Source organism: Quercus lobata, chromosome 4 (assembly GCF_001633185.2).
Source record: "Quercus lobata isolate SW786 chromosome 4, ValleyOak3.0 Primary Assembly, whole genome shotgun sequence".
Lineage (NCBI taxonomy): Eukaryota > Viridiplantae > Streptophyta > Magnoliopsida > Fagales > Fagaceae > Quercus > Quercus lobata.
Window position 1 is genome coordinate 49,050,740 of NC_044907.1, and position 13,897 is coordinate 49,064,636.

The following is a 13,897-nucleotide window of genomic DNA, read 5'->3' on the forward strand; positions in this document are numbered from 1 at the left end:
CAATAACTATGACAAAAAATCAGCCTTTCAACTCAACATTCTAATCCAAAACCAAACCCAATCAATCAAAACATCTACTTAACCAACCACCCCAATCAATCAAAACATCCAAATTCATTGACCTAAAAAAAAATGTGCTCCAATCTATGTGGCTTTATGACCATCCATCACCAACCACTCCCACAACAAACCCATCACCACCAATCAAAACCTAACCACCCTTAACCCACACCATGACACTGCCACAAGACCACAAAAGAGAAAACCCAAACCCTCTGACGTTGATCCACACCACAAACCACCACTAGCCCACACTATGGTGCTGTCGCAAGACCACGAGAAAGAGAAAATCGAGTCTTTTGGGTAAAAATTGCAAAATTGAAAGTTAATTTGCATTATAGTTACTGTTCGAAGTTAATTGGGGAAGTAAGGAGAGAGACTGAATTTCGGCAATGGCGTTGCCGAAATTCAGCCAAAAAAGCAAGAGAGAGAATAATGTTACCGAAATTCGTCCAGGAAGCAGGAGAGAGGAGAGAGAATAAGAAAAAAGTAGAAGAGAGGAGAGAGAATAACCATTGCCGAAATTGTGGAGAAATTTTTTTTTTTTTTTTTTTTTCCCACAATTTCGGCAATGGCATTACCGAAATTGTGGGGAAAAATTTTTTTTTTTCCCCACAATTTCGGTAATGCCATTGCCGAAATTGTTGGGGAAAATTTTTTTTTTTCCCCCACAATTTCGGTAATGCCATTGACGAAAATGTGGGAAAAAAAAAGAAAGAATTGGGGAAAAAAATTTTCCCTATTTGGATTACGGCAATAGCATTGCCGAAAATGTGAAAAAAAAAAAAAAAAAAAAAGGATTACGGCAATGGGATTGCCGAAATAGGGAAAAAAAATTTCACCTGTTTTCGTAAATGTAAATAAAAAATAAAAAATTAAAAAATTAAAAAAAAAAAGAAAAAGAGAAAAGGATTACGGCAATTCCATTGCCGTAATAGGAGGAAATATCTATTTCAGCAATAGCGTTGCCGTAAATGTAAATAAATAAATAAATAAAAAGAAATTGGGGAAAAATTTGAAAAAATAATTTTCCCTATTTCAGCAATAGCGTTGCCGTAAATGTAAATAAATAAATAAAAAGAGAAAACAGCAATGGGATTGCCGAAATTGAGAAAAAATTAAATAATTTTCCCCTATTTCGGCAATAACGTTACCGTAAATGTAAATAAATAAATAAATAAATAAAAAAGAGAAAACAGCAATGGGATTGCCGAAAATGTGGGGAAAAAAAAAAATTTTCCCAAACAATTTCGGCAATGGCATTGCCGAAATTGTTTGGGAAAAAAATTATTTTTTTTTCCCCACAATTTCGGCAATGGCATTGCCGAAATTGTTGGGGAAAAATTTTTTTTTTTCCCCCACAATTTCGGTAATCCCAGTTCTTTTTTTTTTATTTTTTTATTTTTTTTACATTTACGGCAACGCTATTGCCGAAATAGGGGGAAATTATTTAATTTTTCCTTAATTTCGGCAGTGCCATTGCTGAAATTGTGGGAAAGAAAGGAAAAAAGGATTACGGCAATAGCGTTGCCGTAAATATGAGAAAAAAGAAAAGAAAAGAAAAGTACAAAAGGATTAAAAATAAAAAGGAGAGAAAACGGCAATTGGATTGCCGAAAATGTGGGAAAAAATAATTTCCCAATTTCGGCAGTGCCATTGCTGAAATTGTGGGAAAAAAAAAGAAGAAAAATTGTGGTAATGGTATTGTCGAAATAGGGGGAAAAAATTTGTGACAAATTAATTGTGGCAATGGTATTGTCGAAATAGGAAAAAAAATTTTGTGACAATCTAATTGCCGAAAATGTGAGAAAAAAAGAATTGTGGCAATGGTATTGCCGAAATAGAGGAGAGAGATATAAAAAAAGTACGCATATTATTCTTTCAATATATTTTTGACTGAACCAGTTTGGTTTGTCACGTTCTTTTAGAAATAGATAAGGATAGATTCAAGTACACTTTTTCTAAAGTGCACGCTGTAAACAAAAACAAAAAAAAAAAGTACATAGATTCTTATAGAACGAAAAAATGACTGATGTGCACGCTGTAAACAAAAAAAACAAAGAAAGTACGGATTCTTACCATAGAAAAGAAAAAATGATTGATGTGCACACTATAAACCAAAAAAAGTAAAGAAAGTACCTAGATTCTTACAATATAGAAGAAAAAAATTATTGATGTGTACACAGTAAACCAAAAAAGCAAAGAAAGTACATATATTCTTACACTACGGAAAAAAAAATGATTGATGTGCACGCTTTAAAAAAAAAAACAAAGAAAGTACATAGATTCTTACAGTGGACTTTCCTTCGTTGTAAACAAAAAAAATTAAAGAAAGTAAACCAAAAAAGACAAAGATTCAATCAACCAATCACCTCAACTCCTCATCTCATTTGATTTTTATTCTCTGCAGAAAATATATTTTGCCACACGTAAATCTTTAACGTGATTCTTTTTTGTCTACTCCTCATCTCATCTCACCTCATCTCCATTCTTTTTTGTCTGCTCCTCGTCTCATCTGACTTATATTCTCTGCAGAAAATAAATTTTATCACATCTAAATCTTTCTTTTTGTCTTTTTATTGTTCAATTGGTAATAAAAGAGAAGGGAAGTACATAGATCCGTATAGAAGGAAAAAATGACTGATGTGCACGCTGTAAACAAAAAAAACAAAGAAAGTATACAGATTTTTGATGTGCACAATATATATTGATGTGCACACTATAAGGTGTTATTGAAACCCTAAACTATAATGCACAATATATATATATAGACACACACAGACACAAAATAAATAAACGTACACCCAAATCTAACTTGCAGTGCTAGAAAACATCATAGCATATGGAATTAGTACCATGTTCTTTCAAATAATACAAACTAACAATATGGTCCAACTCCTAAAAACATAATTAAAAAAAAAAAAAAAACAACAGTCCAACCAATCCACTGAAGTAGATTGAATACTTATGTTGTGTCATTCAGTTTAGCCACTAGTGGAGCCAGCCACAGTTCAAGTGGGGCATGTTCTTCTATTATGGCCTTCTTGCCTACAAAGACTGCACAATGGCCTTGGTTGATGCTCTGCCCCTTCGTCCATTTCATTTCGAAGCCGAGTTGTTCTTGGTCGACCTTTTTCACGGCGCAGCTTGACATTAGGATACAAGACCGGGAAATTAGGCTCATTCCAATGTACACTGTCCGGAACTATGCGAAATCTAGGTGCATAACAAGCAATTTGTTCTTCCAAATGGTAGCAACGGTCGATATATCGCATTGCAGAGATGCCTTGATATTTACACACAGTAATGACATGTGAGCACGGAATCTTATAAACCTGCCATTTTTGACAACTACAAGTGTTCTGCCTCAAATTTACCTCATGACGATGATTACCCCTATATGCAGAGTTAGGGTTTATTGGTGTTCTGACTTCAAACAGACCATCTTCATGACTGAACACCGTAACTGAATGCTTTGGTGCCTTTTTTTCCCATTTATTGAATTTATTCTTTGCATAGGCCGTAATGCGTTCACCGGCAGTAACCTCTGCACATGCCTTAGTATACCGATCGGCAAAGTAGGCGACACAACGATAGTATGTAAGTTCAACTAATGCAGTTATGGGCAGATTTCTAGCACTCTTTAGAATTCCATTGAAGCTTTCAGACAAGTTTGTGGTCATTGCCCCATAACGATGTCCACCATCGTATGCTAACGTCCACTTTTCTACCGGCATTTCCCTTAAATACTTCTCACCATCTGCACTTAATTGAGTAATTCTATCCCTGGTGATTTGATACTTTCGTAACTGATTCTCCATGCCTGCCCACATTACCATAGCCTTCAAGTTTTTATTCCCAATTTGTTGATTGAAATTGCTAGCCACATGGCGAAGGCAAAAACGATGATACCAACGTGTCGATTGACATATAGTCCGTATCGCTGCCATTATACCAGGATGACGATCAGATATGACACATAACCCTTCTCGATTAGTGACATTAATCTGAATACAACGCAAAAACCAATACCAGCTATCATCAGTTTCCTTCTCCACAATGGCAAAGGCAAGTGGAAAAAGTCTGTTGTCACCATCCTAAGTTGATGCAATTAGTAACGTACCTTTATACTTACCATATAGGAAAGTTCCATCTATACTAATCACTGGCCTACAATGTTGAAAACCTTCAATTGATGGACCAAAAGCCCAGAACACTCTCTCGAATATTGCACAGCCTGGCATAGTAGCAGGTATTGTTCTCCAAATAACCCTGCTGTCCGGGTTTGAATCAGTCAAAGCTTTCAACCATTTTGGCAATAATTGGTAAGATTTGTCCCAATCACCAAACGCTCTACCAATTGCTTTCTCTTTTGCCTCCCACACCTTGAAATAAGAAGGCCTGTATTGGTACTTATTGTAAAGAGTCTGTTGAAGTGAAGCAATCTTTATGGTTGGATCATTTTTGACAACATCCCTCAACTCTTTCTCAATAACATGGATGTCTAATTGCTCGTGATCTTGTGTGAGCGTAGACTCTGTACATGTGTGTGGACCATTGTACTTCCTAACCTCAAACAACCCATATGTAGCCCGGAAGCATGCTCGAAGACGCCAAGAACAATTTTTGCACCTTACAGACCAACATTCTGGATCTGACTCTCTTACACAAAATGTTTGGTTCCTCTTGATGTGATAGCGTTTAACAGCAGCTTGTAGTTCATCCTTATCGGCAAAAAGCAAGCCCACATAAAACTCTTGGGTAGGGTCCCAAATACTCTGAGTGGGCTTTTCAAATGGTGGGGTTGGATCAATTATATTATCCCACGTGTTCTGTGAAAAGCTTAGTGATGAAGGTTGATGGACTCCCATAGTTGGACTGCTTTCATGATTACCTTCATTTGGAGGCTCCTGTTCATCTCCAATATCATCAAGGACCTCATCGTCATCAAGTTGGTCATCACTATCCATAGTCCGCATCCTTTCTGATAATGTATGGACCGCATTTTCAGTAGTAGCAGCTATGCGATGTGTATCATTAGGATCATTAGCAGCTCTCTGAGAGGCGGTTTGGTCATACTGAGCTTCAAACTCAAAACAAGTAGTCTCTTGTGTGACATGCTCAGTTGGATTATCATAGTCAGCATCACTGTTGGAAATTGGCCGAGAAGGAACATGTTCGTCCTCAGTTGCAACATGGGTATATGGAGAATGATAGTTAGCACTGCCAATGTTGATTGGAGAATGAGCCGCATCTTGAGAATAATGACCAATATGAGTGGCATATGGATCATGGAAGTGCCCGCCATGTGAATAGTTAAACGATGCACTCGGTCCTTCATTGGCATATCGAATGGGGAAAACATCTCGGTGGCTTCTTATAGGCTCTACACCCACGTATAACTCTGCACCTACAAATCCATATTGGCGGTCTAACATATCGAATATTGCATTGACACCATTATCATCTGCTACCAAAACTTGCTGGTAAGTCACAGGATGTGGATGACATTGAAATGGAAATCTATACCAAATAGTCAATTTTGAATCTTCTCTATTTATATGAAGCGTGGATGCTACTCTATCACATAAATCTTCAAATGTAACACCCCGGCTTAATGGAAGCATAGAAGGAGGTGGCCCTTCGTAATAAACCCCATTTTCTCCATGTTTAATTATTCCACCGGAATGGATGAGAAAAATGAACAACTTTTCTGCCATCTACAGTAAAGCATAATAATAGTATTAATAAATTAACACAACACAACCATTACAATGCAATACAAGAAGGTAATCCATTAAAAATATTCACTGATAATAATAGTATTAAACATACGTGTATATTATAGGCTAACAAACTAAGTATTTCTTTAAGGAAATATACGTCAATTTTGAAATTTAGGCAATAATTCATGGATAAATAATTTAAAACATATCATACAAATCAGTTCATGTTGCAAAACACATAATACAGAAACAAGATTTGCATGAACAAATAATTTAACAAAAAAAAGATTTCCATGCTTAGCTATGTCCCTAAAACATATCAACATGAATATTATAAAAGAAAAGTAACTACTTAAGAAATATAACTCACCTTCTAAGAGATAACGAACGGATAGATATTTGCAAGTGTTGTTACTTATAGTTGTTTGTAGAATATATGGCACGCATGATTTGAAAATGGTTGGTAAAATTATGAGGGGAACAAGAGTGAAGAAGAAGGTTGATGGAATTTATAGGGGAAAAAGAGTAGAAAATAAGAACGGTGGAAATTTCAGTGACATTAGTACTGTTTAAATAGGATGCAAGTTTCATATCAGTTAAATTCAGTGACATTATAGGGTACTTTTACCATAAAAGAACATGACAAACAAAACTCCTTCGGTCAAAAAAGTACTGAAAGAATCTCTGCAATGTCACAAATACTGAAAGAATCTCTGCAATGCCACTGCAATGCCATTGTACTTGAATCTATCCTTATAGGGTACTTTTTTTTATATGTGTACTTTTTTATCAATCTCTCTCCACTATTTCGGCAACAAAAAAATACTGAAAGAATCTCTGCAATGTCAAAAATACTGAAAAGAATCTTTGCAATGTCATTGTACTTGAATCTATCCTTATAGGGTACTTTTTTTCATATGCGTACTTTTTTTTTTTATATCTCTCTCCTCTATTTCGGCAATGCCATTGCCACAAACCAGATGAGATAAGGAGTTGAAGTGATTGGTTGATTGACCTTTTGTTTTATTTTTTTTACTTTCTTTGCTTTTTTTGTTCACAGCGTGCACGTAAGAATCTATGTACTTTCTTTACTTTTTTTTTTTGTTAACAGCGTGCACATCAATCAATTTTTTTCTTCTATATTGTAAAAATCTATGTACTTTGTTTGCTTTTTTGGGTTTACAGTGTACACATCAATCATTTTTTTTTTTGGTATTGTATGAATCTATATACTTTATTGTTGTTTACAGTATGCACATCAATCATTTTTTTATTCTATATTGTAAGAATCTATATACTTTCTTTGCTTTTTTTTTTTGGTTTATAGTGTGCATATCAATCATTTTTTCTTTTCTATTGTAAGAATCTGTATACTTTTTTTTTTTTTTTTTTTTTTTTTTTTTTTTGTTTACAACGTGCACATCAGTCAAATTTTTTCTTCTATAAGAATCTATGTACTTTTTTTTTTGTTTTTGTTTACAGCGTGCACTTTAGAATAAGAATCAATGTACGAGAGGCTGTGGAGAATAAGAATCTATGTACTTTTTTTTGTCTTTGACACTTTTACGAGAGTTTGGAAGAGAGGCTGTGGAGAATGAAAATAAAAATGTACACCACAGTAGCCATCATGCAAAGGAAAAAAGATTTACCAAAGGAAAAATGTACACATTTCTTGTTTTCACAAAGGTCTTACATTTCTTGTTTTCACAAAGGTCTTACGGTTAGTAGTATAATGTGCTATGTATACTATTTAGGCATAATATTTTTTGCTACAATGATGCATAAATAATGATAATACTTTAATATATTTTTAATAAACAGTCATTTTACATTGACTAGTGATTGCGACGATGAGGTACATTCAATTTTTGTTGCGTTCCACAACATGGAGGATGCCTATTTTCTCGTTGTGGGTACCTTCGTGCTTGCACAGGACTTCTTCCCATGTGCCTCGGCTGTGTTCTAATATCAACCTCCGTTTGATAATTACCATAGTCATCATCTTCATTATCTGAAGACACCTCCATCTCTTGGGTATCTTCTGCATCTTCCCCACTATCCTCATTTGAGGCATCTTCCTCAGAGTCTGTTACAGAGGCCTCTTCTTCGGAGTTTGGAGCACATACCCATGTATTTTGTGGTGTACAAAAATCACCAACATGAGGGGGTGGTTGGGAAGGTTGTGGTGTGCAGAAATCATAGTTGTACTGGCTATCTTGGCCATAATTGTATTGCCCAGCATAAGATGGAGGTGGCGATGGGTGATAGGAGGGAGGTGTTGAATTAGGTTGGGGATACTGGTCATAGCTAAACAAACCCTCAAATCCTTGTCCTATGGAAGTGGATGACCCAATTTGTTGATATAAATTCATGCAATACTCGTTGACATTAATTGGATTATACTCACTGAAGGTGGTTGGCTCATTACCAGCAAATGTTGATGGCCCAGCTTGGGTAGAGCTGTACATATTGTGTTGTGCGGAGGTGGATGGTCCGGCATCATCATTTCGGCATTGTCCACGTTGTGCAGAGGTAGATGAGTGGGTTTCAGTATAGGTTTGCGGCTGTCTTCCTTGGCGCCTTTGTCGTCGCTCGAAGTTTGTCACCCTTTCAGTAGGGACGGAGGAAATATTTGCTTCCATTGATAACTTCAGTCGAGTAAGGCCCTCTACTATTGGTGGAAGGACTTGCTGTGCTGTGAGATCATTCCTCTGTTGATTTGCAACAGCTAAATTTAACATTTTATTGACCTCAGTTTGCTGCCGCAGAAAAAGGAAAATAACATTTATTAGTGCAGTAATATTGAAAAAGTGAAAATAATAATTTGTTATCAATATTAGTGCAGTATTTGGATGTGTAAATAACTTGTTATCAATATTAGTGCAGTATTATCGAAAAAGCTAAAATAATAACCTGGTATATATGGGCAGCCGCCTCTGGTGTTGTGAATAGGTGACCATTTTGCTGGTACCATGTTGCGTAGTCCACACTTAAATCAAAATGGTCATCTCCAACTAGAAGTTCAGCTCGCATATTCCAACGCTCGTAGTATTGGTCATGCTGCCTTCTCCAATTGATAGTGGACTTTCCTGTCAACTTTACACAATGCACAGATTTATCCAAATTGTCTGTAGGCCACCTTGGATATCTTTGCAACAACCCAAACTGTTGCATGACTCTTTCTGGGTGGTAATACTCTACAATTTGGAAGCACAGCAATGGCGCTGTTGTAGTCCATATATTTCTTTCTGCAAGACACCATGGATGCATATAGTTATCGTATGGTGTCCAAACAACCTGCAATTCCAATTACAATAACTATGTTATAATCAATCAAGACAATAATATAACTAGTAAATTAACCATTGATGCATTGTGATATATTACCTGTTTATTATTATGTGTATCGTGATTAGAACGGTATGAACGCAAAACATGCGTTGGTGTATGAGTGAATGTTCTTTTGGTATCCCACCTATACACAATTAATGATTGTCATACAATATTTAGGGTTTGGACGTATCAAGGATTACAAAATTGTATAGAAATAAAAAGTAAATATTATACCTGCAACCGTATGGGTCGTCGCCATTTAAATTTGTTGGATTTATTGGAATTGGGGTCAGATATGGAAGATGCTCCCACGCCCATAATTGTAATATGAAAACAGGACCTGCAATCTCCGTGCTTTTTTTAATAGCAGCAGTACACAGCTCTTTATAAAGGTAAGCTAGTGTAGCACTACCCCAGCTATATTCCCCAGCTACACCAAAGTCGTCTAACCGCTTGAGAAAGCAGCAATGCAATCTACTTTGGCTCTTATTTCCAAATAGTAAAGCCAAAACCTGAAACATGTATGCCCTAGCATGCTGTTGGGTTGTTATAGCATTGGCACCCTCTGGTAGGTTTGAGAATGTATCCCTTACCCATGTTATTTTAAGGCCACCAAATTTCAATGCTGTTTCAAGTGGTGTCACCCCAAGTAAATTATGACATTCTGTACTCCAAGTCAAATTTATTGGCCCGCACACTGCATTGCCATCAATAGGCAATCCTGTAAGGATTGCTATATCCTGTAGAGTTATAGTCATTTCACAATTAGGTAGGTGAAATGTATGGGTACTACATTGCCATCGCTCTACCAAAGAAGTGATAAGACTCCAATCAATATCTATATGTGGTAGGCGGGTAACATGGTATAATCTACATTGATGCAAATATGGGGCAATACGCTCGCCTAACTGCGGGAGGGGTGCAAACGATTGAGGTCGCACTCGTAAGGTGGAAACCTGAATTTTTATTTAAAAAAAAATATACAATGTTATATTGCTAATGTATAAATTATTTTCATGTAAATTGAATAATTGTATATATTATTAGGACATTAATAAATTTGGATCTTGCAACGTACATTGCCTTCCATTGCATCATTAGAGATGTGGTATTGTTGCTCCATTTCAAATATATCTACAACAAAATTGAAAGAAACTCAAATAAAGGATTTATGAAGCAAAATTTTTAATAATAATAATAATAATAATAATATTAATAGTTTTAGCAAAAATAATCATACACACAATAATTAGTATTAACTATAATTGAGATGCTTACCACAATTGTGATGCCAACTAAAAGAGTGAGAATTATAGAGTGATACTTGCAAAAAAAAAAAAAAAACACACAATCAGATAACCATAAAAAATAATTCATTAATCTAAAATTTGAATAACAAGAGCAACAAGAACAACAACAACAACACCAACAATTATCATAATCATAGGCATACAAATAATATTAATTACAATTACAACAATACATAATATTTTACAATGTTAATGCTTCTAATATTTACAAAGCACATGTTTATACAATAATAATAAATTTGTTAATTTCTAGAGCTATAAGTTAATAAGCAAAGCAAAAAAACTTACATTAACAAAAACCTTACAATCCTTAGTTGTGGCACACTGAAACAAAGTAAAAGAATAACTTTGCAGCCTGAGGAATTGTGATGAGATGCAATTCTACTTCGCACTTATCTTCTCTTTTATTACCAATTGAATAATAAAAAGACAAAAAAGAAAGATTTAGGCGTGGTAACATTTATTTTCTGCAGAGAATATAAGTCAGATGAGACGAGGAGCAGACAAAAAAGAATGGAGATGAGGTGAGATGAGATGAGGAGTAGACAAAAAAGAATCACGTTAAAGATTTACGTGTGGCAAAATATATTTTCTGCAGAGAATAAAAATCAAATGAGATGAGGAGTTGAGGTGATTGGTTGATTGAATCTTTGTCTTTTTTGGTTTACTTTCTTTGCTTTTTTTTGTTTACAACGAAGGAAAGTCCACTGTAAGAATCTATGTACTTTCTTTGTTTTTTTTTTTAAAGCGTGCACATCAATCATTTTTTTTTCCGTAGTGTAAGAATATATGTACTTTCTTTGCTTTTTTGGTTTACTGTGTACACATCAATAATTTTTTTCTTCTATATTGTAAGAATCTAGGTACTTTCTTTACTTTTTTTGGTTTATAGTGTGCACATCAATCATTTTTTCTTTTCTATGGTAAGAATCCGTACTTTCTTTGTTTTTTTTGTTTACAGCGTGCACATCAGTCATTTTTTCGTTCTATAAGAATCTATGTACTTTTTTTTTTTTGTTTTTGTTTACAGCGTGCACTTTAGAAAAAGTGTACTTGAATCTATCCTTATCTATTTCTAAAAGAACGTGACAAACCAAACTGGTTCAGTCAAAAATATATTGAAAGAATAATATGCGTACTTTTTTTATATCTCTCTCCTCTATTTCGGCAATACCATTGCCACAATTCTTTTTTTCTCACATTTTCGGCAATTAGATTGTCACAAAATTTTTTTTCCTATTTCGACAATACCATTGCCACAATTAATTTGTCACAAATTTTTTCCCCCTATTTCGACAATACCATTACCACAATTTTTCTTCTTTTTTTTTCCCACAATTTCAGCAATGGCACTGCCGAAATTGGGAAATTATTTTTTCCCACATTTTCGGCAATCCAATTGCCGTTTTCTCTCCTTTTTATTTTTAATCCTTTTGTACTTTTCTTTTCTTTTCTTTTTTCTCATATTTACGGCAACGCTATTGCCGTAATCCTTTTTTCCTTTCTTTCCCACAATTTCAGCAATGGCACTGCCGAAATTAAGGAAAAATTAAATAATTTCCCCCTATTTCGGCAATAGCGTTGCCGTAAATGTAAAAAAAATAAAAAAATAAAAAAAAAAGAACTGGGATTACCGAAATTGTGGGGGAAAAAAAAAAATTTTTCCCCAACAATTTCGGCAATGCCATTGCCGAAATTGTGGGGAAAAAAAAATAATTTTTTTCCCAAACAATTTCGGCAATGCCATTGCCGAAATTGTTTGGGAAAATTTTTTTTTTTCCCCACATTTTCGGCAATCCCATTGCTGTTTTCTCTTTTTTATTTATTTATTTATTTATTTACATTTACGGTAACGTTATTGCCGAAATAGGGGAAAATTATTTAATTTTTTCTCAATTTCGGCAATCCCATTGCTGTTTTCTCTTTTTATTTATTTATTTACATTTACGGCAACGCTATTGCTGAAATAGGGAAAATTATTTTTTCAAATTTTTCCCCAATTTCTTTTTATTTATTTATTTATTTACATTTACGGCAACGCTATTGCTGAAATAGATATTTCCTCCTATTACGGCAATGGAATTGCCGTAATCCTTTTCTCTTTTTCTTTTTTTTTTTAATTTTTTAATTTTTTATTTTTTATTTACATTTACGGAAACAGGGAAATTTTTTTTTCCTATTTCGGCAATCCCGTTGCCGTAATCCTTTTTTTTTTTTTTTTTTTTTTTTTTTTTTTCACATTTTCGGCAATGCTATTGCCGTAATCCAAATAGGGGAAATTTTTTTCCCCAATTCTTTCTTTTTTTTTTTTTCCCACATTTTCGTCAATGGCATTACCGAAATTGTTGAGAAAAAAAAAAATTTTCCCCAACAATTTCGGCAATGGCATGACCGAAATTGTGGGGAAAAAAAAATTTTTTTTCCCACAATTTCGGTAATGCCATTGCCGAAATTGTGGGAAAAAAAAAAAAAATTTTCTCCACAATTTCGGCAATGGTTATTCTCTCTCCTCTCTCCTACTTTTTTCTTATTCTCTCTCCTCTCTCCTGCTTCCTGGACGAATTTCGGTAACATTATTCTCTCTCTTGCTTTTTTGGCTGAATTTCGGCAACGCCATTGCCGAAATTCAGTCTCTCTCCTCACTTCCCCAATTAACTTCGAACAGTAACTATAATGCAAATTAACTTTCAATTTTGCAATTTTTACCCAAAAGACTCAAAATAAGGACTCCAACATTGATCTACACCAAAATCCACAAACCACCACTTACCCGGACCATAGTACCGACGCAAAGACCACGTGAGAGAGAAGAGAGGGATGAGTGACTAAGAAGAGAGAGGGATAAGAGAGTAAAAGAGAAGACAAAGACGAGAGAGTACTTGGACTGAGAGAGAGATTAAAAATAAATAACAGCGTTATAAGCCATTTAAGTTTAAGGAATGAAATGGTCGATTTTATAATGTTTAGGACTCAGTTGGTATTAGCCCAAACCTACGAGATTGTTAGTAAAATTTACCAATTAAATAACCCCTCCTTCATTTCTGACACACCCAAAAATTTCCAGGAAATTAAGTACTTCACGGAAAGTCATAGAATGTTTTAAAATAAAGTTGTAGTGAGTTCCCTCACCATCAAACAAAGGGTTCCAATTTTCACTTTCTTTCACACTTCAAAGGAAAATATTTTCTACAACAAGAGAGTAATTATAAATTAAAATTAGTAAGGTATTGCAGAAAATCTTGAGAGAAAAGGCTTGAAGGAGAAAATAGGTTACTTTTGGAACATTACTTCTCCTAAGTCCATACACAGATTTGCACACATATATTCATACACATCAAATTCTTCATCAACATTGTATCTAGCAAACAATAGTACCATCATTGACGCTATACTAGCACCCACATGTGCAACTCAGGTAGAAGATACGTGAATAAGAAGGCCAAGAGAGTAAGGAGTCAAGTTAATCAA

General features: G+C 34.7%; 1 protein-coding gene across 1 annotated transcript; it reads right to left on the reverse strand.

The window, feature by feature from the left end:
- Nucleotides 1–3,071: 3,071 nt before the first annotated feature.
- LOC115985384 lies at nt 3,072–4,010 on the reverse strand. Its single transcript, XM_031108326.1, has one exon. The coding sequence runs from the start codon at nt 4,008–4,010 to the stop codon at nt 3,072–3,074; it is 939 nt and encodes a 312-aa protein (XP_030964186.1).
- Between the last annotated feature and the right edge of the window lie 9,887 nt (nt 4,011–13,897).

Excerpts from the sequence above, each read along its gene's own strand:
- LOC115985384 (XM_031108326.1), bottom strand. The coding sequence starts at position 4,010 with ATGGCAGCGATACGGACTATATGTCAATCGACACGTTGGTATCATCGT.